Source organism: Microcaecilia unicolor, chromosome 2 (genome assembly GCF_901765095.1).
Source record: "Microcaecilia unicolor chromosome 2, aMicUni1.1, whole genome shotgun sequence".
NCBI classification, from domain to species: domain Eukaryota; kingdom Metazoa; phylum Chordata; class Amphibia; order Gymnophiona; family Siphonopidae; genus Microcaecilia; species Microcaecilia unicolor.
The window spans coordinates 203,756,760-203,784,676 of NC_044032.1; the positions used below are offsets into that span (position 1 = coordinate 203,756,760).

The 27,917-nt window shown below is 44.8% G+C and overlaps 1 protein-coding gene across 5 annotated transcripts in view; it reads left to right on the top strand.

Moving 5' to 3' along the window:
• The first annotated feature begins 212 nt into the window (after positions 1-212).
• CDC14B (cell division cycle 14B) overlaps positions 213-27,917 on the top strand; it is a 150,228-nt gene continuing 122,523 nt past the window's right edge. For all 5 annotated transcript variants that reach the window (XM_030193631.1, XM_030193633.1, XM_030193634.1 and 2 more), the window contains exon 1: positions 213-537. In XM_030193631.1, coding sequence (XP_030049491.1) covers positions 405-537 — 133 coding nt within the window. In that variant the 5' untranslated portion in view covers positions 213-404. The remainder of the gene's footprint in view (positions 538-27,917) is intronic.

A 27,917-nucleotide genomic window follows, 5' to 3' on the forward strand; every position in this document is an offset into this window, starting at 1 on the left:
CCTGACGTATCACCCTGGACCATTGCAAGTCCTAGGATTGCAGGCTTTGTTGGCCATGCCATGCAAGCCAGCTCAGGGGGCGAGTTGCATGGGCATGCCGCCGCCAGCAGGAGGGGCACTAGCGGCGAAAAGAGGCGGCAGCGCCAGCCCAGAAGTAGGGGCCGTGCACAGAACCGGCCCAAGGCTCGCTTAGTGGCGGCCGGGGAGGAGGCGGCGGCTGCTGCTGCTGCTGCTATCCCGGCCCTTTGCCCGTGCAGCGTGCACAACATCAACATACATACACCCAACGGGGGGCGCGCACGTAGAAACAGTCCACACACCCCAGACCCCTCCCCCACTGCTTGCTGGCGCTGGAGGCGAAGGGCACGCTGGAGGGGTGTCCGGGCTATTCCGGTATCTCGATCATGAAGCGCAAGAGCGAGAAACGGAAACGGACACCCAAAAAAAAGAGCACGGGACTGATGGTGAAGAAGCCCAAAGAGGACGAAGAGGAAAGCCGAGTTACTGCACTCCAAAATGGCAGTATCGTTATCACAGGTAGGTAAGGGCGAAAGGAAAGAGGCGCTGGTCCTCCCCAGCACAGAGCTAGGGGCTCCCTGCGTTCCCCTCCCCTCCTCCCCAACTGGGTAGGCGGTGATCGGTGGGTTCAGCCCACTCCTGATCGTCTGGGTCTGTGCAGCCTCTGAGCACACTGGGAGATTAATCTCCAGCATTCGGTTTAAGGGGGTGTGCATGTACATAGGGAGAACACTTTAAGCAACTTTGCAGTCTGCAGTGGCCGCCGCGCTGCTCTTTAAATCACAAATATGGCGACCCACTGAAGGACTTGAGAGAAAGGGGGGAGGGAAGGTCGGTACGTGCCCGCTGTTGCTCTGTGCCCTTCTTGGGCGTGTGGTGGCACTATGACATCACATATCTCTGAGGGAGGTGCACGCCCCCTCTCAAGGGCGAGGAAACATTGTGACGTCACAGACGTGCTGTCAAAGTATTTGTTACAGAGCTGCGATCAAGGAGGTTTAATCAACAGGGGGCCACATACACTGTTATGCAGTTTGTAAGACCGGTGCAGTAGGACTTCTTAGAGTTAGCTACAAGTGAGCTGCAGTCAAGCATCAGGATGTTATTCTTACAGTTTAAGTGCTGACTTTATTCTTGGTGCTGCAGTGTGTATGGCTCACAATGATGGTACCTCTGTTAGGGTAATTCAGGGATTTCTCTCATTTTCTGCCCAATGTGACTCTTAAGAAGTAGAATGCAACTGAAGAAACTGGCAAATATACATTGTATTTTGACTTCAGTTTATAGGAATTTTTTTAAATTTCCAAAACTATGAGATATGTTTAAAAAACATACCATACTGGGTCAGACCAATGGCCCATCCAGCCCAGTATCCAGTTTCCAACAGTGGCCAAGCCAGGTCACAAGTACCTGGCAGAAACCCAAATCGTGGCAACATTCCATGCTACAAATCCCAGGGCAAGCAGTTGTTTTCCCATGTCTGCCTCAACTTTTCCTCCAGGAACTTGTCCAAACTTTTTTTAACTCAGAAATGCTGTTACCACATCCTCCGGCAAAGTGTTCCAGACCTTAACTGTTCGTTGAGTGAAACAATATTTCCTCTTGTTTTAAAATCATATCTCCCCTCATCCTTCTCTTTTCCAAGCTGAAGAGCCCTAACCTATTTAGCGCATGCCTTTTTATTGGTAGTTTAAGGTGAATTACATCCAGGTACAGTAGGTAGTAGGCTTACAATCACAGGGATGTATTTACTAAAGGTTTTCTCCCATTTGGGGGGAAAAAGTGCTCAGTAAACAGCACCTTAAGGGGACAATCGTACACCTGGGTTCTAGATGGTGACCGAAACTGAACCAGCAGCCAAAATTTACCAGTCAGTTTCGGCCAAAACCGAAAACAGCATTTGCCACCGGCAGAAAGTGGGTCCTGCCAAGCCACCACCCCCCTCCCAACAGAGAGCGGGTCCTCCCAGCCAGCCACTGCTGCTGCTGCCACCTCTCTCCCCCATCCACAACCCCTCCAGGCTCCCACCACTTGAAGCCCCCCCCCCCCCCCCGGGCCTACCTTTAAATGCTCTGGTGGTCTAGTGGCTTCATCCGGACAAGAGTGATCCCCAGTCACTCTTGCCCCTCGCCAATTCCTCAGCCAAAATTGCTGCCAAGATTTCCTGGAGCAGCCTGGATTGGCCACTAAACAGGATACTGGTGTAGGTGAACCATTGGTCTGACCCAGTATGGCTATTCTTATGTTCTTATTTAGGGACTGGAACCAGCATAAGCAAGAGCGATCTCTAGTCACTTTTGCTTATGCTTCTTCCAATCCCAAATGACCGCAGGACATTCCACAGCAGCCTTGCGAGATTACCGTGGGAAGTCTCAGCTGCCATTTTGACACTGGAACCAGCATAAGCGACTTGAGATTGCTCCTGTTTATGCTGCTTCCAATACCAAAATGTCCTCCGAGATCTCCAGCAGTAGTCTCAGTTGAAGAACCAGTGGGGGAAAGAGTGACTGGGGAATGCTCTTGCCTGGATGAGGCAACTAGATCACTAGGACATTTAAAAGTTAGGTCCAAGCAGCCTGAGGGTGGTGGGGTGCCACTAGACCACCAGAGCGTTTAAAAGTAGGCCCTGGCGACCTGAGGAGGGATGGAGAGTGATCGGGGTAGAGGGGGAGAGTTTTGGTTTTAGAAACCCAAACCCAGATTTTGGGTCAATTTTGGTGCTGAATCTGAAACTGAAATTGGATCAGCCTCTACTGAGTGCCTCCATTTAGGTTCCCTGAGGATCCCTGATAGGAGCTCAGATCCCCTGTGTAACTTGGTATCGGCATGCCTAACATTTACACTCCAGCAGTTACATCAGCCATAGACCTGGCATAAGTGTGGGTACCTAAATGCAACAGAGATGTGTGTAACTGACAGTATTCTGCAAGTTATACATAACTGGGAACCCGGCCATGCTCCCTCGTGTATGCCCCCCCCCTTAAAAATACGCACTGTGTAAGCGAGTATCGCAGAATAGTGCTTAGGCACCTTGCTAGTACTTTTTGCAGATAATTGTACACACACACATATGTAAGAGCTAATATTCTAGATGTTTATGCATGCAAGGCAGGGCCGGTGTTAGACATGCTGGGTCCAGGCCATAAATTTGCAAGGGGGCCCCTTCTGGCCTCAGGGCTTTGAGGGTAAGTGTTCTAACGCCGGCCCTGGCCCAAGGGGCGTGTAAATTTAGGTGTCTAGATCATAGAATTTCCCTTTAAATATGTACCTAAAGCAGTGGAGAGTGAAGTGACTTGCCCAAGCATCAAGGACTGTCAGCAGGATTTGAACTCTAGCTTCTCAGGCTGCTGCTTTAACTGCTACGTTACTCTTCCATGTCATTTCCAAAAACACAAACAGTGTTCACTTCAAATCAAATGGCACGAAGGAGTAGCCAAGACACCTCACTCTCTGTTGCCTTAGCTATTTATTTATTTATTTATTTATTTATTTGTTGCATTTATATCCCACATTTTCCCACCTATTTGCAGGCTCAATGTGGCTTACATAATACCGTAAGGCGTATGCCAAGACCGGTAGAGAAACAAATACCAGGTGATGTTATAGTCGAAGAGTTACGTTTGTTCCAGGCACAATGGGGTCGAAGGGGGAGGTCATACACTTAAGGGTAAATTCAATATAGGTTGCTAAAAATTAAGTGCCAAGAAACTTGGCGATAGCTGGTATGTTATAACTTCAGAGTTGTGTGCCACAAGCACGACCACTTGTACCATGTGTATGGCTGACATAAACGGTGGCTTCTAAATGTGGCAGTTGGGCAATAAATGCAAATATTCAGTGTGATCAAGAATAGTCGGGACGCCCCAGACACGCTCATGCTCCTCCCCTGCGCCTTTGCATTTGCACGTGACAAGTTAGGCACACTGTTTTCTAGAGTAGAGGCATGGGTCTGTTATGTGTTCGACAAATGACTGCTTGTTAATGCCAATTATTGATACTTATTGTTAATTTTGTGCTAGTTAATTATGTTACTAGCCCTGTTCTATGACTGTGCGCCCAATTGCGTGCCTAACTTTGGGTGCCATTTATAGACTTTGAGGATTAAGGCCCTGTTTACTGAGCAGTTTTCCCATTAACCCAAAAGGGGAACAAACCTTTAGTAAGTAGGTGGTCCCTTAGGGGATCTTTTACAAATCCACGGCAGCGCTTTTAGCGCCTGCTTATGATTAGCCTGCGCTAAATGCTAGAGATGCCCATAGGAATATATGGACATCTCTAGTGTTTAGCACATGCTTATTTTGAGTGCACGCTGCTGACCCCTTCGACCTCCCCCCTCTCGCCACCAACCCTCCCCTTTCCTGTCGCCGTCGGGTACCTTTGCTGGCGGGGTCCCCAAACCCCACCAGCCGAAGTCCTGTTCTCCGGCGCGGCCGCGTTGCTGATCTGCAAGACTTCTGACTGTTTCTGTGAGTCTGACGTCCTGCACGTACTTTTAGGATGCCAGACTCACAGAAACAGTCAGAATCCTTGCAGATCAGCAGTGCGGCCGTACCGGAGAAGAGGACTTTTACTGGCGGGGGTTGGGGACCCCCGCCAGCAAAGGTACCTGACAGGGGGGTCAAAGGTGGCGGTGGCGGTCAAAAATGATGGGGAGGGGGTCAGCGGCACTGGGGGGGGGCTAAAATGTGCCCCCTCACCTCGGGCTCTGGACCCTCCTCCCGCCGAACTCTGGCTACACCCCTGGTTGTAAGCCCACTAAGGAAAGAGAAATACCTACTATATGTGAACATAATTCACATTGAGCTACTGCTGAAAAGATGTGAGCCACGTTCAAATAAATATTTGTGAGTTCTCTGTTTTCTTAGAAACTGACATGGATTTTAATACTGAGAGACACTTTGAGGTGTATTTTCAAAGCACTTGGATTTACAAAGTTACTAAGGTTGCTATGGAACTTTGTAATCTAAGTGCATTGAAAGTGAGCCTCTTTGTATGTGTGTTGGGGGGGGGGGGGGCATTTATTGCTGCAGATACAGCTGCACAGTGCACTCTCCCAACAGGAAGCTGTAGCAAACAAAGTCCATCTTTTATCATGCCACGCTAGTGGCTGCTGTTGTGGTAATTCTGACAAAGCCCATTCCCTTTGTATGGGCTCTGTTGGCATTGCCTTGTGGCTTGATAAAAGGGGGCCAAAACGTGGCCGGAAAATAGCAAGCAATTGCTTTTATAATTATTATTTGCTCTCAGCCTGCATTTATATTTCAATACAATTTTAAAAGAATTGTATTGGCTAGTATCCAACAATGAGCAGGATGCACAAATTAGCCAAATGGTTAGTCCTTGAGCACTGGAGTGGTGCCATCTCTCATCTTAATCTGAAAACCTTTCACTTCCACATTTCATATCCTTAAGCAAAGATGCCCTATTCCTTCCAAAAATATCAAAATATTTATAAACTTGTGTGTTTGGAGGAAGGATAGGCATTCCTTCAATCAACTCTTGACAAACTTCTGAATGTTAGTGTGTCAAAAGACTACATGTGCGTCAGGGAAGGTGTTTGGAGCTGTGTAATGATTGCCACAGAGCTAACTGGTATTTTGAGACGGCATGATTTCTCATTTACAAATAGAAATTTACATTGAGTATTGTGAATGGGGATATGGACAGGATAGGCTAATGGATATATTCTCCTGTAGGTTTTGAGTTTTTACTCTCTGGAGGCTTATATGAAAGTTGTAACAGGGAGATTATATGGTGTCTAATTTCCTCAGGTACATATATGTATATATAGCTATGGCTACTAACTACTGGCAAGGATATATGCCAAAAATTCAGTGACAACCAATGGCAGGGCACAATGTGCTTTGACCTGCCTGAAAGTTTGGCTGCTCTGAAGTGATCTGTTTCCTTATGAGAGATGAGAGATGAAAGGGAAAAGGACTTGTGTTGGGGTCACCGTGCATGTCTGATCCTGTTTCATGTTAATCTCATTATTAAGTTTAATTTGCCATTTAAGTTTATCTCATTTATTGTATTTATGCATGTGTTTGGCCATTTTACTGTTGTTATGTTTGTTAATATGTTAAGCTGTACCTGCTCTACATCTCCTTGGGTAAATCTCTTCATAAAATCCCAATAAATAAATGTTAATTTCTAAAAAGAAGTAGGCCAGTTCAGTGCAGTTTGAAAGGGGAGACAGGCCACCCTGTGTTGTCATCAATAATTTAGAAAGTTGCCTTGCCGTTGGTTAGTGCCTTGGTCTTCAGATAACGTTGTTTTTGGCCTGTTTATTTAAAATTTCTACATTGGCAAAAGTTCAGTTGAAGGACCCCCCCCCCCCCCCCCCCCAGAACAGGGAGCTCTACTTCAGAAAATATGGGGGAGGCTACAAGAGGGGGACCTCTCCTACCTGAGTCTTCCTGCACTGCAGGGGTTGCTTAGATGAAATTTATGCCGCTGGATTTTGGTAAAGGTTCTTTATTTCTTGATATGCTTCCCATCAAAAATATCATCCAAGCAGTTTACGATTCATTCTACATGATAGGATAGAGAAGTTAAGAAATAAGTTAAAATTTTAAAAGTGAAAAAAGTAGATAGATTCAGCATCAGTTATATAACCAGATTCACATAAAGGAAGAGGTCTTAACCATGGTCAAACTTTTGTACCAAGACCTTCATGAAGAGCCCTGTTTACTAAGCTGCGTTAGAGGTGCTCTAGCGTTTTTAACGCGCGCTGAGCATTAGCGCAAGCTAACCGTGTAGATGCACCTACACGGTTAGCGTGCACTAAAAACACTAGTGTATCTTAGTAGACAGGGCCCGAAATGTTCACACATCTGCTTGGGAGCTCTACTTTTTATCTTCTCCTTGACTGTTTGGTTTGCAAGATTAATATTGATCATGATTGTATGTAGCTGTGTTGTGTAATACTCTCTGTAACTGAGGCAGTTACTGCTGTGCCATAAGAAGGTATCTTCAAAGCTAAGCACTTGTATTGCAGGACAGGATCCCCTCCCCTGCCTGCCGTGCCAGTGGTTTGTTCCAAACCTTTCTTCAGAATGCATTCTTGAACACTTTTGTTTCAGCAGATCAATTTTTGAAAATAATAAGCTAGTGTAAATAGACTGATAATAAGAGGAGAAAAGGGTGTTACACTAGCTTACTATTTTCAAAAATTGATCTGCTGAAACAAAAGTGTTCAAGAATGTATTCTGGAGGAAAATACTTGAATTTGTTATAAGTTATAGCCAAGATTTGGTACAAAATGTTGTTTGGAAAACCAGTGTATGTTCTGGCTTGCAATCCAGCAGGAAAAGATTTTTTTTTTTTTTAAAATAGGGAGAATACGGTGGCTCGCAGCCTGCTTATTATAGAGACAGCCCACACTAATTTAATTTGTTTTTGCAAGTTGATCATTTGGAAAGATGGAAAGTTCTAATTCTAGAATCCCAAGAGGGCTGTGACCTTCTTTTTGTAGGGTGGGAAGCACATATATCTACTTAGCTTCTTGTCAGGGGACTTCAAGAATGAGGATGTGAGACTGCAGGAACTGGCTAAGGATGTGAGACATCAGGGGCACAAAAAATGTATGGAGAAGAGAAAGAAGAAAAGGGAAAATGGTTAGGGTGTGATCCAGGGAAAGGCAGGTTATACCCAAGGCTTCCATTCTTTGGTGTTTATATAAATATTAAACGTAGGTTTGTTCCCCCCCCCCCCCCCCCCAGCTAATTAGGGGTTCTTTAAGGGAATAAAAATGGGTATTTATCAGTATTTTCACATCACTGATATCATTGCTGGGTACTTTTTCCAGTGGAATCAAATATATAAATGAATGTTACACAGTGGCATAGTCAGAGGTGGGGTTGAGCCCCCACTTTAGTCTCAGCCCCCCCCCCCCCCCAAATTGCAGAACACATTGCAATGGCTAGCAGGGATGCACAAGCCCCGCCAGCAGAAGAGGTCATCTTCCCCACCCCCCACCATGCCATCTGAGCAGCTGGGAAATCAATGGCACTCCTCCAGCTGTCAACGCTTGGGCATCCCCACCAGCCAAGGTATTAATTTTAATGTGAGGTGTAAGGGCAGAAAGGAAATGTGTGGGCCCCCTAGAAATGGACTTCTGGCTACACTACTGGTGTTACTTAGGATTTACCAGCACAGAAAAGGCACAACTAAGTGGAGGATATAAGGCAAGCCAGGAAGGGTGAGACAGCACTAGGGGAAGAGGTATTTTTCAGTGTTTATCCAGTAAACACCTGCTTTAGTTTTATTTTATTGGTTAAAATCTAAAATTAGAAGCCTTAGATATTCTAAAACATACAGCCAAGAGTGAGAGAATCTGCTCAGCAGGCAGCAGAAGGCTAGAAACTGCTTTGGGGTTAGTGAGAGAGCATTTCTTGGAACAGAATTAGGACAGCACTCTGACAAACAAGGCCAGGGCCGCTGAGAGACAAAGCCAGCCCCCCTCCACTTGGAACGCAGCCGCCAGGCCCCCCTCTCAGGATGCAGCCACCGGACCCAACCCAGAACATATGCGCCGCTGCTGCCCCTCACTCACTCTTGGGCTGCCACCAGATCCCGGCGCTGGACCCCCCACCCTTTGAGGCCAGAAAGGAGAAGACACACTGATACACTGATGTGGGGGGCCCTCGCCCCCTACATCAATGTGTCTGCTCCTCCCTGACCTCCATGGGGGGCCTGGCACCGCAATCTGTCTCTCACCTGCTCCAGTGTGCCGGAAACGGTTCCTGATAGGAGCAGGAGAGAGGCAGACCCTGGGACCTGGTGCTGGGCCTCCCTTGGAGACCAGGTCTGAGGAATTTTGCCCCCTCCCCCTCGGCGACCCTGAACAAACCTGAACAAGGCCACTGCTTGTGAGATGACTGCTGGTGTTTCCACAGGTTCTCCAAGTATATACAAAACATCATTATTATGATCAATTTAAGAAAAAGCATCCTACAGTAGGAAATGCCTAGTTGGTTCGTCTTCATCAGCAATACCATGCTGTGGCCATAGCTCGCACTGAAAGTGTCGCAGCCAAGCTAAGGCTTCAGTTCAGTCTGCACTGTCAGCATTGACTGCCTCACAAATTAGTTAAGGAACTAATTGTTTCCTGTAATTTGACAGCCTGCTAAACATGTTGGCACTGTCTGCTGTGTTAAGATTTCAAATCTAATACATCCATTCATTTAAATTTATTTTTCCTTAAGGTAATACAGTGGTGGACAGGAACATTTGTGCGAGCAATCTATATGAGCCAAGCTGTTTGTTTTTTTTTATTTTTACAGAAGGGCTAAAATATGTTGGACAGATGACAGTTATTCTTTAATTAAAAGAAAAAGAAAAAAAACCCAGTCCCTCCTCCCTAATAATTGGGGAAGTAATCACTGAGTAACTTGTAAAGAGTGTCTTACAGCACAGTACCTTCAGCAGCAATGATGATGAGAACTTGCAGTCGACCTGTTTAAAGCGACTGGAAGAAATCTCTAGCTAAGGAATTAACAGGGTTCTGTGAGTCTGCAGAGTGGCATGGCACAGCGGCTTATTTTCGTGACTTGTCGGAGGCTAGAAACCTAAGCAAGTGCGCTGCTTTCCTGAGCCATCTCCTTGTGCTGGTTTAATGGAGAAGAAGGGAAGAATAGAGGGTTGTTATTAGAGCAGGAGAACCCAGCTGAATCTAAAGTAAATGACTGCACATTAATTTAACCCCCCAATGGTGTGTGGTTGCAGTTTGTTTATTATGAAAAAAAGAAGAAGCAATTTCAAAACTTCATAGAAAGATATTCCTGGGAACGATCTCCAAAAGTCACCTAGTTTATCCCCAGTACCTCCTAGCAAGATACTGGTCCTAAACCATCCAAGAGGTTAATCTAACCTGCTATCACTAAGGGGAACATTTGCTAAAGTGGCCTTAGTGTGTCCTTATGTGTTTTTTTCCCGTGCACTAAGGCCAAGGCCATTTTTACTGCAGCTGTAAAAATGGCCTTTTTGTATGTTTTGTTTTAACGGCCATGAGCTAATGTTGCCATTAGCGTGCGGCATTTTAAAAGAAATGGAACGCCCACTTTCTGCCCCCAGATTTGCCCCTCCCCCCCAAAAAATATATATATTTTTTATCACGCAGTTAGCATGCACAGATTTGGAAGTTACTGCAGGAGACCTGAGCGCGTTCCGTGGTAGTCGCCTATGTATGGGTAGGGACTGTTTGGTGTGCTTGTTTGAAGGTTGCATGGTGGGATAAAACAAGAAAATTGTTTCAGTGGTCGGGTGTGGAGGACTTTTGTTCACTGTGCTTAGGATGATTCATGGGCCTCTTTTTTTCTTACTGTTTTAATTGGCATTTGAATCACAGATATGTTCCACTTTGTTCAGATACATTATTTTCTGCTGTTGTTCACATTGGCCATTGTTCTAAAATAAAGTTTAAAAAAAAGAAGAAAACAAAGTACTCCTAAATCTCCAGTGGCACAGATTCCCCTGTTTGTAATTTAAAGGTGCTTTTACTAAGTTGCATTAAGCTCTAATGTGCACCTAATACAGCTTAAAATGGCATGCCGTGAAGCACGCTCAAGCATCCTGCAGGAATTCTGAAATGTGTGCACACTAACCACACACTAAAAATATTTTTTATTTTTTATTGGAGGGGGCATGTCAGGGGGGCAGAGAGTGGGCATTCCTGTACTAATCAGTGCAATTACATTACTGCTTACTGACTGGTTAGCACGGGATTAGCCCATGAGCCGTTTCTGTGTACAAAATAGGTGTTAAGTGCTCATGCAGTAATGTTTTTAATGGCCATTTGCTAATGGCAATTAGCACTTGACCATTAATACAAAAAAATGGAAAGTCAGCCATTTTTCTGCTGTGGTAAAAATGTTCGGGGTGAATTCAATAAATATATATTGTGCCATTAAAAAAAAAACCCTTGTGCTTAGCACTATTCTATAAACTTTGCCTAAAGTTAGGCATGGTTTATAGAATATGCATTGCACCCGTTCCCATGACTAAAATTTAGACATGACCGTTTACGCCTACTAAAACCTGGTGTAAATGCCCATGCCTAGATTGGGCATATTTTATAACAGTGCGTGTAATTTTTAGCAACACCTATGACTCGCCTATGTCTCTCCCATGGCCACACCCCCTTTTGAGATCCACATGTTAGGATTTATGTGCACCACTTTACAGAATACGCTTAGAAAGTTGCACATGCAAATTCTAATTAGTGCTGATAGTTGCTTGTTAGTGGCCAGTTATCGACCCCCAATTGGCTTGTTAACCAATTAAGTCGTGTGTGCAATTTGGCCGCACTGCCAAATTTGCATGTGCAACTTTAGGCGCCATATATAGAATCTCGGGGTCAGTGCGCAGGAAAAACCTGCACAAGGGCTCGTTAAGGCCAGTTTTTGCTGCAGCTTAGTAAAAGGACAATGAGGGCCCTGTTTACAAAAGGTGGGCTAATGTTTTTATCGTGTGCTAACCGTGTAGACGCCCATAGGAATATTATGGGCATCTACATGGTTAGCGCATGCTAATTTTTTAGCATGCACTGACAATGCTAGCGTGCTTTTGTTTATAGGGCCCTTAATGTGCTTATTGTTCTTTCCCCAGTTCTATAGGATAAAACAATCGTCCTCCTCCCCATAATAACCAGATGTGCATTTTGAATACCACTATCAAGTTGCCCCTTGGTCATCTTTTCTTAACATTAAATAAATCCATCTGTTTTCCTAGCTGAGTACAGCATGTGAGAGGGTTAATAGCTCTAATGATGTCAAGATGTACCACGTCCTTGGTTTCCCTCCTTTGCCATCTTGAGTTACTGTATTTGTTTTGGTGGAAAAAAAGATTGTCTGATGTTTGCAAAATATGTGAAGTATGAAATCGGCATAAGTCATTTTTGTGGCAGGAGCTAGGCTCGTGCGGAGAGAAAAGACAGTATGAACTAAAACTGGGCTTGTGTGCTATGCTTCCCACAGAGCTTTCCCTTACGGATATTTAGGTTGTCACTCCAATCACACTTACCTCTTATGTAGATCTGAGGAAATTCTGAAATATACAAAGCATATACAAAAAAAATCTACTTCATATCTTCAGAAAATTCAAAAAGGATCCAATGAGCTACCAAATCTGCTCTGGCATTTCAAACAGATTGTTTTAGGTATTTATAAGAGTTTTTGTAAGCCAGTGAGATAGACTAACATATGAATGAGAGCAGCAGCCTCAAGTGAGGCTACAGCCATTGTCATTTGTGAGAAGAGGAATGTGGGAAACTCAGTTTTGATGGCTTGCAGTTCCACATTCATCTGTCACAGCTGGGCCCCTCTGGCTGGGTAACTCATCAATATAAGTAGTTTACTGGATTTGTTTTTTTCTCAGAGAAGGTTGTTTCCAGCCTGCAAAGATGTTGCTAAATACACTAAAAGAATCTGTGTCCTGTGCCCTGTAATGTTAATAATTAAGCTCAGCATTCATGATAATCAGCTCCCCAAAGAAGAATAAAATATGATTTCCATGCCAGATGAATGCAGTACTTCTACTATACAGAAACACAAAACAGACAAGCCCTGCTCCTTAGTGCTTACAGTCTAATCAAGACAGACAGGACACATAATAAAAAAAAACAACAAATAGGCTTTGACTGAAATTAGTTCAACTAGAGAATGACAAGGGGACAATGTTTGTCCCCATCCCCACTCCATCCCTGCAAGTTCTGGCCCCGCCGCTGCATGATTTGTGGTTTTATATATTATATAAGGCTTTTTGTAGGCCTGTAACCAATATAACCAAAGAAAAGCATTAAACATGTATAACATTTTAATCATGAAACTGTTATGATTTAAAACCGTGGACAAATAATAATCATCAACAATCTCAGGATTCAGTGTAGTTCTCCTTTCTTCCACAGACCGCACAATAGAAAATGTGCTTTCAGAAGATGTTCTCGTAGCAGGAATTCACAAGATCCCTGTGCATGGTTTGCTAGTTGTGGCCAGCACTTTTACTTGTTTTTCCAAAAATGACAAAACATCATCGTCAGCATTACTTGAACATAAATAAGTGTCCAATTCCAAACATGCCAAGTCAAATGCATTCGACGTGACACACGCATTTGTGCCATTCTCGCATGCATTCTGGATTCCGGCTAATGTTCCCCTTAGGCTGCGTGGCTGCATACCATTTCTTAAGTTGTTACACAGCAGTTCTCCACTGCTGTGTAGCATGGACGCTGTGACTTTCCCCACCTCCCTCCCATCGCTGCTTCTGCTGCTGTTACTTAAATGAGCAGCAGTGGCAGCAATAGAAGCTACACTCACTGCGGACTGGACTGTCCATAAGTGCGGCAGCCAGACCCGCCCCCTTGGATGTCATTTCCTGTTCTGCGGCAGTGTCGGCAGCTGTGTCAGTGGAGGGCCTGGCCTCACAGTGTGTAGCTTCTTTTGCCACTGCAGCTGTTCATCTAAAGAAGCAACAACGGGAGGGGGGTACAGAGAGAAGACAGACACTGGATTGGGAGGAACGGAGAGGAGACAGAGGCTGGTTGGAAGGGAGAGGAGGAAAGCAGATGCTGGATGGAAGGAGGAAGAAAAAGAGGACACGCCATGGATAGAAGAGGGAGAGAGAAGGAGAGCAGATGATGGGTGGAAGAAGGAGATAGAAGTAGAGCAAATGCTGGATGGAAAGGAGGGAAAAGATAGAAGTAGAGCAAATGCTGGATGGAAAGGAGGGAAAAGAGGGCAGATGCTAGAAGGAAATGAGGATAGAGAGAGGGCAGACATTAGATAGAAGAAAATTCTTTTTCAAAGAGAAGGTGGTGGATGCTGGGAATGACCTCCTGAGGGAGGTGGTGGAAAAATAAACCGGGACGGAATTCAAAAAGGCATGGGATGAACACAGAGGAGCTCTAATTAAAAAATAAATGATATATAAAAAATAAAAGGGTTGCATATGTGCTTGTATGTCAAGTTGTGCTTAGATGACAACTCTGGCTGCAGTATGAGACTTTTTGGCTTACCTGACTCTACAGAAGAGGATGACCCAATGTAATTTATTCAAAAGCTTATAGTGTTAACTTTTGGTGCCCCCCTAGAAAATGCACTTTAAGCGCTATTCTATAAACAGCACTCCAGTTAAGTGCCATTTATAGAAAAGGACTTAGCACCAGGATCCATGCCCAATGCTATAACAATGTGCAAATCCTAGAATCGCCCATTCCCCCTTTTCAGATTTGCATGGAAAAATTTACATGCACATCTTTATAGAATAGCGCCTATAAAAATGTGCATGTAAGTTCCAATTATTGCCAGTTAGCGCCAATAATTGATTGGCACCCAATTATTGGCGCTAATTGGCTTGTTAAGCAAGTAAATTGCATGCACAATTTGGATGCGTGCCCAAATTTGCACACACAATTTTGAGTGCTATATATAGAATTAGCTGGTGGGTCTCCAGTTTGATCAGCCCATCAAAAGAGCCCACCAGGTAATGGCGTAATAGCCTGCCAAGATCTTTATTAGCTGACCCGACACAGTTATGTTTTGGCACAGTGCCTGCATTAGGGGTTATTGGCTGTCTGAGAGCAAATTGCAGCACTCGCACACCATAAAAAGCCTTATTGATGAGCTTTCTGAATCCAATACAGCTCCCACGAGAAAACAAGATATTTAGCTGCCTTGAAAATATTAAGGTGCCGACAGACGCTCTCAGGAACAAAATGACATAGGCATTGTCTGAAACATGGCCATGTCAGGTCAGCTAATAAGGATCTTGCCATTTCAACTAGTCATGACTCCGTTCTTTGCCATGTTGTCCTTGTGGATTTCTGTGGAAGTCTTTTCTTCTCTGTTTTGCTGCAGTAGCCTGCTAAACATGGTTCTCCCACTGCCTTTTATATTTAACTAGTAAAAAAGGCCCGTTTCTGTAAGAAATGAAACGGGCGCTAGCAAGGTTTTCCTTTGAGTGTGTTTGTTTGAGAGAGTGTTTGTGAGACTGACTGTGTGAGAGAGTGAATGTGCGACTGTGTGTGTGTTACAGAGAGAGAGAGAGACTGGGTGCGAGTGTGTCTGTGAGAGAGTGTGTGTGTGAGAATGAGAGTGTGTGCCATGGGCCCCCCCGCTCTCCCTCCGAGTTCCAGGGTTGTCCCCCTCCCTCCCTCCGAGTTCCACGGTCGTGCCCCTCCCTCCCTCCGAGTTCCACGGTCGTGCCCCTCCGTCCCTCCGAGTTCCAGGGTGGCCCCATCCTCCCTCCGAGTTCCAGGGTGGCCGCCTCCCTCCCTCCGAGTTCCAGGGTCGTCCCTCCCTCCCGAGTTTCAGGTTCCCCCTCCCTCTCTCTCTCCTAGTTTCGGGGTCTCCCTCCCTCCCAGTTTCTGGGTCCACCCTCCCTCCCAGAGACCTCCCTCCCAGTTTCAGGGTCCCCCCTCCCTCCTTCCCAGTTCTAGGGTCGTCGTCCCTCCCTTCCTCCTTTCCTCCCAGTTCCAGCCGCATTCCTTCAAAATTTGTAAAATCATCTGTTTCGGTGGCCGAAAGCAGCGTTAAAAGGCGTGCAGCCTCGGCCCTTCTCTCTCTGTTAGCTCTGGTCCCGCCCTAATTGCGGAAACAGGAAATGAGGGCAGGACCATAGCTAACAGAGAGAGAAGGGCCGAGCCTGAACGCCTGGGGGCGGCGACCTGGGGGGGGCGTGGTGTTTCAGTGAGGGTGGCGGGGCGGGACCTCGTGCTGCTGTTGTTAGACCTTGGGGGGTGTGGCATTGCGGCGAGGGCGGCAGGGGTGGGGCCTCGTGCTGCTGTTGTTCAACCTGGGGGGCGTGGCGTTGCGATGAGGGCGACAGGGGCGGGGCCTTGTGTTGGTGATGTACCCGGAACTACGTGATGCGTCGGTTTAGTAGCTGCCTGGAGCCAGAGAGCAGGAATGCCTCAGCCACGGAGTCAGCTTCAGAACATTGGAGGTACATTTTATTATATAGGAAATGCTTTGATACCTACAAGCACTTCATATTTTTACTTGTTCCAAGTCTTAGGGGTCCTTTTACAAAGGCGCGCTGAAAATGGCTTGTGGTAGTGTAGGCATGGGTTTGGACGCACGCAGATCCATTTTTTAGCACGCCTGTAAAAAAGGCCTTTTTTTGCCGAAAATGGAAATGCTGCAAAATCAAAATTGCCATGCGCCTATTTGGGGTCTGAGACCTTACTGCCAGCCATTGACCTAGCAATAAAGAATCCAGGCGGTAATGACCTACGCATGTGAATTGCCACTTGGCGCGCGTCCATTACACGTTATCAAAAATAAAAAATATTTTTCAGACGCGTGTATTGGAGACACGCACCAATAATGAAATTTACAGCAAGAGCTACGCGGTAGTCAGGCAGTAATTCCATTTTGGCACACAGGCGCGCGTAGACGCTTACGTGGCTTAGTAAAAGGGCCCCTAAATGCGCTATTGGGGACAGGGTCAGCTGCTCCAATTCTACTGCAGCCAAATGCAGACAACTCTGCATTCACAACCAGAAGCAAAGTCACCTGGTGCGTGGTGTGAGATGTTTTACCCAGCCTGGATGAACGGATCTCTGCATAATTCTGCCTGGAATTTTGACAGTACTGAGGAACTGCATTACTCCAGGAAAAATAGCACCAGCTGAAAGCTGGCATTTTTCCTGCCTGGGAGCATCTTAAATGGGGCTGGAGCTCAATTGTGGTTCCCTCGTTCCCCCTGCGGGCCCTGCCCCCAAATAGACACCACACTAGCATAGCTCCGCCCCCCCTGGGCCTACCTCTCCCAATCCCTGTTTGTCTAGGGGTTTACGGTTCAGGAGCAATTCCCAGTCGCTCCTGCCTCTGCTAATACTAGGTTCAAAATGATGATGATGATGATTCCTAGAGGTATTCTCATGGTACTACCTATAGGGGTCAAGCTGTCATATAAGGTCCTGAAGGAAAAGTCCATTGATCGTTATTAAATTTTGGGGTTTTGCCAGGTTCTTGGCCGCTGTCGGAGACGGAGTGCTGGGCTTGATGGACCTTTGGTCTTTTCCCAGCGTGGCTGTACTTATGTACTAAGGTCCTTTTGCCCCGAAAAGGCAGCTTGACCCCCTAGTGGTAGTACTGTGAGATTATCACTAGGGTGCCAGTGCCATTTTGAACCCATCCACCCTCGGCTGGAGCAACTGGGGATCACTCCTGCCCCGGGAACCCTTAGATCACCAGAGATTGGGAGAGGTGGGGGAAGGGGGGATTTCTACAGGTTGTGTTCGGGGAGAGCTCTTTGGCAAAGGGAGTGTTCGGAGTTCAGCTCAGCTCCAGCCCCTTTAAAAATTATCCTGGAAAGAATGTATAGCACACAGCTTGTGTGATTGGCTTCAAGTTTTGTTGTTAAGATAGTAGATAGGAGTAGTAGAAGAATGTTTACTGCACTTAACTCCCTTCTCACTGTCACTGGAAGGCAGTGCCTGATTACAGTATTGCAGTGGAGGTGCTCCGATGTGCAGCTTTACTCTCCCTGTTTTGGTGTATGTCGGTTGTTAGCTACTCTTTACCCTGGTTAAAAAATAATCTGTGAGGAAATGTTTTAAACTCCTGTAATTACATATTTGTGGTTTGGTTTAAACATCTGTAGCAATTGGGCTGAGGCTGGATCCCCTTGTGTGTTATCCTTGTGTGTGGAATGTGGCAGTTTGTGGTCAAGAGCAGTACGGTCCCGAGAACGTTCAGTTGTGAGTCTCAGGGATGGGCCTTGTGCTTGGTCTCCATTTGCTGATTTATTCTCAGAGCTCATTTATGTATTTATTTATTTTAATCTCTTCTTACAATCCAAACGTTCTCCACGGTTTACAATTTACACACACAATAGACAGTCCACAGACTTTAAAACATAATTGAAATAAAAATAAAACGGAGTAACTACTACTAAAATTTTCTTCTATTCTCAAACTCCATAAGCCTGTATAAAAAAAGTTGATTTTTAGCTCTTTCTTAAACTGTACTATGTCTTGCAGTTTTCTTAGCCTTAATGTAAATCATTCCATAAAATAGGGCCTGCCACATAGAATATAGACGTTCTGTATGCTTGCAATCTTATTACACGGTGTGATGGTAAATTTAGATAAATTTGCTGTGCAGATCTCAATGATCTTGAAAGTTGATAAACACTCAATTTTGCAGCTAATGCCTCCGATACCTGACCAGTCGAAATCTTAAACACCAATAAAAGTATTTTAAATTTAATATGAAATTCAATTGGTAACGAATGTAAGAATTTCAATATAGGTGTAACGTGCTCATATTTACCTACATGTTTCAAAACTCTAGTCTGTAAAGCTTTAAGCTGCAATTTAGGTAAAACCAAGTAATAAACTATTACAGTAATCAAAACGTGGCAATGACATAACTTTGAATCACTGTTCTAAAGTTTGTTGGATTTAGCAATTTCTTTAAATGTCTTAACAACCGTAATTTGAAAAACACTTCTTTCACAACTTTATATGCTGTTTCATATTCAAACTTGAGGCCACTATCAGGCTTATTTTCAGAAGAGAAGGGCGCCCATCTTCCGACACAAATCGGGATATGGGCTTCCTCTCAGGGTCACCCAAATCGGCATAACCGAAAGCTGATTTTGGGCGCCCTCAACTGCTTTCCGTCACGGGGACAACCAAAGTTCACGGGGGCGTGTCAGAGGCGTAGCGAAGGTGGGTCTCGGGCGTGCTTAACAGATGGGCGTCCTCGGCCAATAATGGAAAAAAGAAGGGCGTCCCTGACGAGCACTTGCCTGATATTTGGTCCATTTTTTTCACAACCAAGCCTCAAAAAGGTGCCTGAACTGACCAGATGACCACTGGAGGGAATCGGGGATGATCTCCCCTTACTCCCCCAGTGGTCACCAACCCCCCTCCCACCCTAAAAAAACAAAACTTAAAGTTCTTTTTTGCCAGCCTCAAATGTCATACCCAGCTCCCAGACAGCAGTATGCAGGTCCGTGGAGCAGTCTTAATTGGTGCAGTGCACTTCAGCCAGGTGGACCCAGGCCCATCCCCCCCTACCTGTTACACTTGTGGTGGTAAATGGGAGCCCTTCAAAACCCACCCGAAACCCATTGCACCCACATGTAGGTGTCCCCCTTCACCCCTTAGGTCTATGGTAGTGTTGTATAGTTGTGGGGTGTGGGTTTTGGGAGGGGGTTTGGGGGGCTCAGCACCCAAGGTAAGGGAGCTATGCACCTGGGAGCAATTTGTGAAGTCCACTGCAGTGCCCCCTAGGGTGCCCGGTTGGTGTCCTGGCATGTGAGGGGTACCAGTGCACTACGAATGCTGGCTCCTCCCACGACCAAATGACTTGGATTTGGTTGTTTCTGAGATGAGCGTCCTCGGTTTCCATTATCGCCGAAAACCGGGGACGACCATCTCTAAGGTCGACCTAAATGTTGGGATTTGGGCGTCCGTATTATCGAAACGAAATGGATGTCCAAACTTAAAGCCCACCTCTTCACCACTGCTTTTGACTCCTAACCACTACTCACTTGCCCTGTCCTTTAACCTCACCTATTATTCCCTTACCCTTAATTGTTCTGTCTGTCTACCTGTCTTATCTAGATTGTAAGCTCTTTGAGCAGGGATTGTCTTTTAGTGTATGGTGTACAGCGCTGTGTATGCCTTGTAGCGCTATAGAAATGATAAATAGTAGTAGTAGTAGTTTCGATAATCTGGTTTTCCTGCCCCTTCTCCGGGACATCCTTAGAGATGGGCGACCTTAGAGATGGTCGTCCCCGTTCGATTATGCCCCTCCACAACACCTAAGTCCCTCAAATGTTTTTCAGTCACTATTGATAAACCTTCAAACTGAAAACAATCTGGAATATCCACAGAGTTGGAGGATGAATAACACTAAGGGGCCCTTTTACAAAGGTGCGTTAGGCTCTACACGCGTGCAGCTTGTGCCAAAATGAAACTACCGCTAGGCTACCGTGCCCCCTTGGTGGTCATTTCAGATTTTCTGCACGCCCATAATGCAGTTGGTGTGCGCTGACCGGTCAATGCATGTGTAGCGTGTGAGCCCTTACCGCTAGATCAATGGGTGGTAAGGGCTCAGGCCAGTTATATGCGTGCGCTGGTTTCAGTTTTGCCGCATGCCCTTTTCCCATCCCTTTAAAAAAAAAAAAGCCCTTTTTTGCAGACGCGGTAAAAACTGGCTCGGCATGCACCCAAAACATGCGCCTACACTACCGAAGGCCACATTTTACTACAACTTAGTAAAAGGCAGGGCTTTTTTTGAGGGGGTACTTGGGGGTACTGAGTACTTAATGAAAGAGCTCAGGCTCTGCACAACAATTCTGCTTTGTCATAGATTCTGTGACTGGTTGCAGGTGATCTGGCTATTATGGGGTGGGTCCCTCAGTGATCACCCCACTCCTGAAGGGTAGCCCGCTATTTGAGTACCGGCATCTTTTTTGCTAGAAAAAATACACTGGTAAAGGTACCCCTAATATCATTGTCTTAAATTCAGTTTCAAACAATTTGCTGTCATCCAACACATTACAGTTTTTAAAATCATTGTTAATTTTTCAAAAGCTTCCTGAAAAGAAATTTCTACTCTCTAAAAAAGAGGCAAAACACTGCAATACCTTATCGCAAATCCCAATTGAATACAATATGTTTAATAAGATGGAATGATTGTGTCAAGTGCTCAGAAATATCCAGTGTCGCCAACAAAAAATGTTTACCCTCACTAAAACCTGGCCAAGCAACATCAAATATTGACAACAGCAATGTTTCTGTGTCATGATTTGACCTAAAGCCAAACCGATTTACTTCCAAGATGTTATGAATTGTTAAAAAATCAACTAAACTCATATAGACTATTCTTTCAATTATTTTTGCCAAAAAAGGCAAATTAGAGATTGGTCTAAAATTATCCACATTTTCCTTACTCCCCCTTTTATCTTTCAAAAGGGATCCAACTACTGCCTTTTTTAAACTGAACTGACATACATCCTGCGTCTAAACATTTGTTCACTATCATTACAAAAACAGGAGCTACCAAATCTTTCATAGCTTTCAACGCTACAGGCTGACAAATATCCAATTTACAATAGCTATTTTTCGCTTGATTAAAAATGTTCATAATCCCATCCACTATCCAAGTTAGCACATGGTTTTATCATTATGCTTAAATTGATATGTATACTGCTTAGATTTACTTTTTGATGGGTGGTATATCAAGTATCTAATAAACTTGAAACTTCAGAGATAGATTTAATTTGCTGCTCAGGAAAACCCCCCCCAAACATACAGTGGGGGAAATAAGTATTTGATCCCTTGCTGATTTTGTAAGTTTGCCCACTGACAAAGACATGAGCAGCCCATAATTGAAGGGTAGGTTATTGGTAACAGTGAGAGATAGCACATCACAAATTAAATCCGGAAAATCACATTGTGGAAAGTATATGAATTTATTTGCATTCTGCAGAGGGAAATAAGTATTTGATCCCCCACCAACCAGTAAGAGATCTGGCCCCTACAGACCAGGTAGATGCTCCAAATCAACTCGTTACCTGCATGACAGACAGCTGTCGGCAATGGTCACCTGTATGAAAGACACCTGTCCACAGACTCAGTGAATCAGTCAGACTCTAACCTCTACAAAATGGCCAAGAGCAAGGAGCTGTCTAAGGATGTCAGGGACAAGATCATACACCTGCACAAGGCTGGAATGGGCTACAAAACCATCAGTAAGACGCTGGGCGAGAAGGAGACAACTGTTGGTGCCATAGTAAGAAAATGGAAGAAGTACAAAATGACTGTCAATCGACAAAGATCTGGGGCTCCACGCAAAATCTCACCTCGTGGGGTATCCTTGATCATGAGGAAGGTTAGAAATCAGCCTACAACTACAAGGGGGGAACTTGTCAATGATCTCAAGGCAGCTGGGACCACTGTCACCACGAAAACCATTGGTAACACATTACGACATAACGGATTGCAATCCTGCAGTGCCCGCAAGGTCCCCCTGCTCCGGAAGGCACATGTGACGGCCCGTCTGAAGTTTGCCAGTGAACACCTGGATGATGCCGAGAGTGATTGGGAGAAGGTGCTGTGGTCAGATGAGACAAAAATTGAGCTCTTTGGCATGAACTCAACTCGCCGTGTTTGGAGGAAGAGAAATGCTGCCTATGACCCAAAGAACACCGTCCCCACTGTCAAGCATGGAGGTGGAAATGTTATGTTTTGGGGGTGTTTCTCTGCTAAGGGCACAGGACTACTTCACCGCATCAATGGGAGAATGGATGGGGCCATGTACCGTACAATTCTGAGTGACAACCTCCTTCCCTCCGCCAGGGCCTTAAAAATGGGTCGTGGCTGGGTCTTCCAGCACGACAATGACCCAAAACATACAGCCAAGGCAACAAAGGAGTGGCTCAGGAAGAAGCACATTAGGGTCATGGAGTGGCCTAGCCAGTCACCAGACCTTAATCCCATTGAAAACTTATGGAGGGAGCTGAAGATGCGAGTTGCCAAGCGACAGCCCAGAACTCTTAATGATTTAGAGATGATCTGCAAAGAGGAGTGGACCAAAATTCCTCCTGACATGTGTGCAAACCTCATCATCAACTACAGAAGACGTCTGACCGCTGTGCTTGCCAACAAGGGTTTTGCCACCAAGTATTAGGTCTTGTTTGCCAGAGGGATTAAATACTTATTTCCCTCTGCAGAATGCAAATAAATTCATATACTTTCCACAATGTGATTTTCCGGATTTAATTTGTGATGTGCTATCTCTCACTGTTACCAATAACCTACCCTTCAATTATGGGCTGCTCATGTCTTTGTCAGTGGGCAAACTTACAAAATCAGCAAGGGATCAAATACTTATTTCCCCCACTGTATTTCAATATGCGGAGGTGAAGTGAGAGGGGGGGGGGGGGGGAGGAAGGAATATGGAAGACATTTCTATAACGGGGCACCTGCAGGTACCAATTTTCCTTTATAGGATACTAGCCTAATCAGGTATATATGTGTTTAACATTAGACCTGAGCACCTTTGGTAGCCATAGATGTTGTGCCTTATTGTTACACATAAGCATATTCCTTACAGTATTCTATAAGTTATGTGTATACTAGTAAAAAAAGGCCCATTTCTGACACAAATGAAATGGGCGCTAGCAAGGTTTTCCTCGGCTCCCCTGGAGCTACCCATATCCAGCGACCCTCCTCTCCCCCTGCCCCACCTGCAGCCACCCATGTCCAGCGACCCTCCTCTCTCCCCTGCCCCCCCTGCAGCCACCCATGTCCAGCGACCCTCCTCTCTCCCCTGCCTCCCCTGCAGCCACCCATGTCCAGCGACCCTCCTCTCTCCCCTGCCTCCCCTGCAGCCACCCATGTCCAGCGCCCCCCCTCCAGCCACCCATGTCCAGCGACCCTCCTCTCTTCTCTGCCCCCCCTTCAGCCACCCATGTCCAGCGACCCTCCTCTGGACATGGATCAGCTGTGAGGCATGTTGTTTTTTTTCCCCCTGGGTTCTGAAGTTGACATCATAATGGCTACGGTGATGTCAGCCTGATCTACGGAGCCGTCCTGACCAACTCGGAATGAGCCATGGTCCCAGGCAGCAAGTCAGAACGTTGGAGGTGAGAATTATTATATAGGAAGTGTGAGCCCTATCTAAGCTCCACCCATGTGTACACCCCTTGCAAATATGTGTTCTGTAAAGGGCTCTTTTACTAAGCTGTGGTAAAAAGTAGCCTGCTGTAGTCTGGACACGTAAAATTGGCGCTTGCTGGTCCATTGTTTTTACCATGGCTGGGAAAAAGGGCTTTTTTTAGTAGGGTGGTAAATGACCATGCACTAAAATTAAAAGTAGCGAGCAGCTATTTACTGCCTGAGCCCTTACCGCCACCCATTGACCTAGCAGTAAGACCTTGTTTATTTATATGGATTTTGCTCACACCTTTTTCAGTAGTAGCTCAAGGTGAGTTGCATTCAGGTACACTGGGTATTTTCTCTGTCCCTGGAAGGCTCACAATCTAAGAGGTATTGTAGGCGCCTAGACAGTTAATGCGCTTACATGGTTAACACGTGTTAAAGATGCTAACATGCCTGTAACGCTGCTTAGTAAACAGGGCCCTAAATTTGTACCTGAGACAATGGAGGGTTAAGCGACTTGTCCAAGATCACAAGAAGCAGCAGTGGGATTTGAACCGGCCACCTCTGGATGTCAAGACCAGTGCTCTACTCACTAGGCCACTTCTCCATTCATGCACTACTTGTGCAGTAATCAGGTAGTGTGTGCCAGTGTGGTCACGCTGCAGATTACCGCAGGGAAGGCTCCCCCCCCCCCCCCCCCCCCCCCCCCCCGTGGTAGAAAATGGAAAAAGATTTTCTACTGTGGGAAACAGCGTGTGCCAACTTTGAAATTACCGCCGGGCGCCCGTACTAGCCCGGCAATAGTGATGATTTGGCATGCGGTACCCGCACGTTAGTCCTACCGCAGCTTAGTAAATGGGCCCCTAAGTTAAGTGTGTATTTGTAGAATAGTGCTTAGGTGTAATTACTGAAGACATCCTTATTCCAGAAGGCTTATCCTCCAAAATCAACTTAAGTTACTGTTTTTTTTGTCACAGCAAAATTTTTGGACCTTATTGATCTTTTATTATCTTTGTTGTTTTATACGATACCTATACGATCACTACCTTACTTTACATTGTCTAACTGTATTTTACTGAACTGTAGTCTGCCCTATGGTATTGTGTAAGCCACATTTAGCCTGCGACAAGTGGGAAAATGTGGGAAATAAATAAATAATTTTTGGCAGATGCATATAGATGCCATTATTTTAAACATTGATGTGTTTAATGGGCATGTATATATTAGCGCTTATATGTTTCCTGAGCTCTAAAGTGGAGGCATGGGAGAATCAAATCAGAGCTACTAATCTGCGATTATTGAATTTTTAAAAGTACCTATAACATCTCCTAAAGAGTTTTTTTTTCTCAATATCTGACAGAAAATATTACACGTGACTCTTGAGAAAATGCCTTCACTGGTTCAAATTTATTATTTACCTTTTGCAGGGAGTTGATTGGTGAATAGAACTTCTGAGATTAGTTTTAATCTTAATTTAAATATTTCTGATATCTTGGAAACATCTGACTGATTTGGTTTCCTTTGCTTTTAAAATCAGAGACTGATTACTACAGCTTTTCTTCCGGCATAAAGATGAACTTTTTTTGAATAGTAGTATTAGAATACTTTCAGATGTTACTAAAGAAATGCAGAAGCATAGGAGAGAATTTCTGCCATTTCGACCTGGCGTCTTCCAGATGGGCACTCTTTTCTTTCTTAAATTTTCTTATAAATGTATAACTAAGTAGAGGTCCACCAAATATATCTTTTTTCAGCTTGCACAATGATCTTATTTTTTTAGCTGTACATCAGTTGGTGACTTCCCCTATTTTAGGGGTCCTTTTACTAACTGCAGTAAGCACTAGTGCGCGCTTACCACAGCTTGAAAAGCCTTACCTCAGGACGCACTGAGGTGTCCTGTGGTAATTTTGAACTCTGCACGTGGACATCACGTGTGGAGAGTGGGCGTTTCTATGCTAATCAGCATGTTGGCAAATCCAACATGCTAACTAATTAGCACATGAGCCCTTATCACCAACAAAATAGGTGGTGGTAAGGACTCACGTGCTAACGTTTTTTAATGGCCACGTACTAATGGCAACAGTAGCACTTGGCCATTAATGCCGAAAATTGAAAATTGGCCATTTTCCGGCTTCAGGAAGAAACGGCCTTACCGCACAGGAATAACTGTTTAAGGGCATGTTAAGGCCACTTGTCCCATACCTTTGTAAAAGGATCCCTTAGTTCTTTGGGAACCACAGGGCTTCCATAGGTTAGATTGACTGAAGTTTTGGTAAATCATATGCTATTTTATTTCCTGTATGTATAAATTGTAATAATTTTAGCGTAATAGTTTATTATCTTTGCTCCCTTCATGTTGGAGGAAACTTAAGTTAATTTCCTTGGAAATATTATTTTATTTTATTGTTTTAATTCCGTGCTTCCCAATCTCTTTGTGGCTGTGACCCCATGATGTGGCCAAATGGGGTGAGTGTTTCTGATGTTATAGTAAGTGATATCCAGTGAACACCAGATGGTGTGGTCTAATTTTAAGATAGGTGTGGAGAGGGTTCATTCAGAAGTGAAGGTTCTACACTTCAAAAGAATCTAACCTTATTCAGATGGGGGATTGCTGGAAGAAGTTGGAAAGCAGTGGGCAAAACTAAAAAGAACTATTGTAAGGGAAACAAACCTTTTTTGTAAGGAAAGTAAAAGTAAGAGGAAAAGGAGGCCGCTTTGGTTCTCAAGAGTAGTAGTAGCTGAAAAGGTAAAGAAAAGAGGTTAGCCTTTATAAATTAAAAGAGATTGCAGAAAGAGGAAGTCAGGAGACAATATCTGGAAAAGCTAAGAGAAGCTGGTAGATTAGTCAGGAAAGCAAAAATGCAGGTGGAAGAAACAATAGCCAATATGGTAAAATGTAGGGACAAGATGGTTATTTTTTTTTTTAGATATGTTAGTGATAGGAGGAAGTGCAAAAGTGGCATTGTGGGACTCAAAAGGTGAAGGGGAGGAATATGTAGAAGCTGATAAAGTGAATTGCTTAACACATATTTCTGTTCTGTGTTCATAATTGAAGGGCAGGGAGCAGGACTGCAGAAGACAAACACAGGAATGGAGGAGTGGTAGTCCCTGAACAATTTTCAGAGGACTGTGTTTTGTGAGAAGCTGGCTAAACTAAAGGCGGAGAAGACGATGGGGCCAGATGACATACATCTGAGGGTACTGAAGGAACTTAGGGAAGTTTTAGCAGCTCTGCTGGCTGACTTTTTCAAAGCTTCTCTGGAGTCGTGAGTAGTTCTGGAGGACTGGAGAAGAGCAGGTGTGGTCCCTCTCCACAAAAGCAGAAGGAAGAGTTTGGGAACTATAGGCTGGCAAGTCAGATTTCTGTAGTATGTAAATTAACCCATTAGTGCCCAGTGTTCCCAAATGGGCACTTATTATGGGAACATTGGGCACTAATGGGTTAATGGAAACGTTCTTAAAATGGAGAATAGTAAAGTTTTTGGAATCCAATGGATTACAAGACCTGAGGCAACATGGTTTCACTAGAGGCAGGTCTTGTCAGACAAATCTGATTAATTTCTTTGACTGGGTGACCAGAGAGTTGGATCGAGAGAGTGCTAGATGTGGTGTATTTAGATTTCATCAAAGCCTTTAACACGGTTCCACATAGATAACTAATAAACTGAATGAACTTGGTATAAGCTCTAAAGTGACTGACTGGGCTAGGAACTAGTTGAGTGGAAGGTGACAAAATGTAGTGGTAAATGGAGCTCCTTCTGAGGAAAAGATGTTACCAGTGGTGTGCTGCAAGGTTCGGTTCTTTTTAACATTTTTGTAAGTGATATTGCTGAAGGGCAAGGTTTGCCTTTTTGCGGATGATACCAAACTTTGCAATAGGGTAGATGCCCCTGATGGTGTGGATAACATGAGGAAGGACTTAGCAAAGCTAGAGGAATGATCTAGAATTTGGCAGCTTAGATTTAATGCTAAAAAATATAAGGTTACTTATTTGGGCTGCAAAAAATCAAGGGAATGGTACAGTTTAGGAGGTTTTGTGCATGAAAGAAGAGCGGGACTTGGGTGCAATCATATGTTATGATCTTAAGGTGGCCAAACAGGTAGAAAAGGTGATGGTGAAAGCTAGTAAACTAGTAGGATGCTTTAGTGCATAGCGAGAGGAATGGCCAACAGGAAAAAGGAGGTGATGATGTCCCTATATAAGACTGGCGAGACATCATCATTTAGAATATTGTGTACAATTCTGGAGACCACATCTTTAAAAAAAATAGAA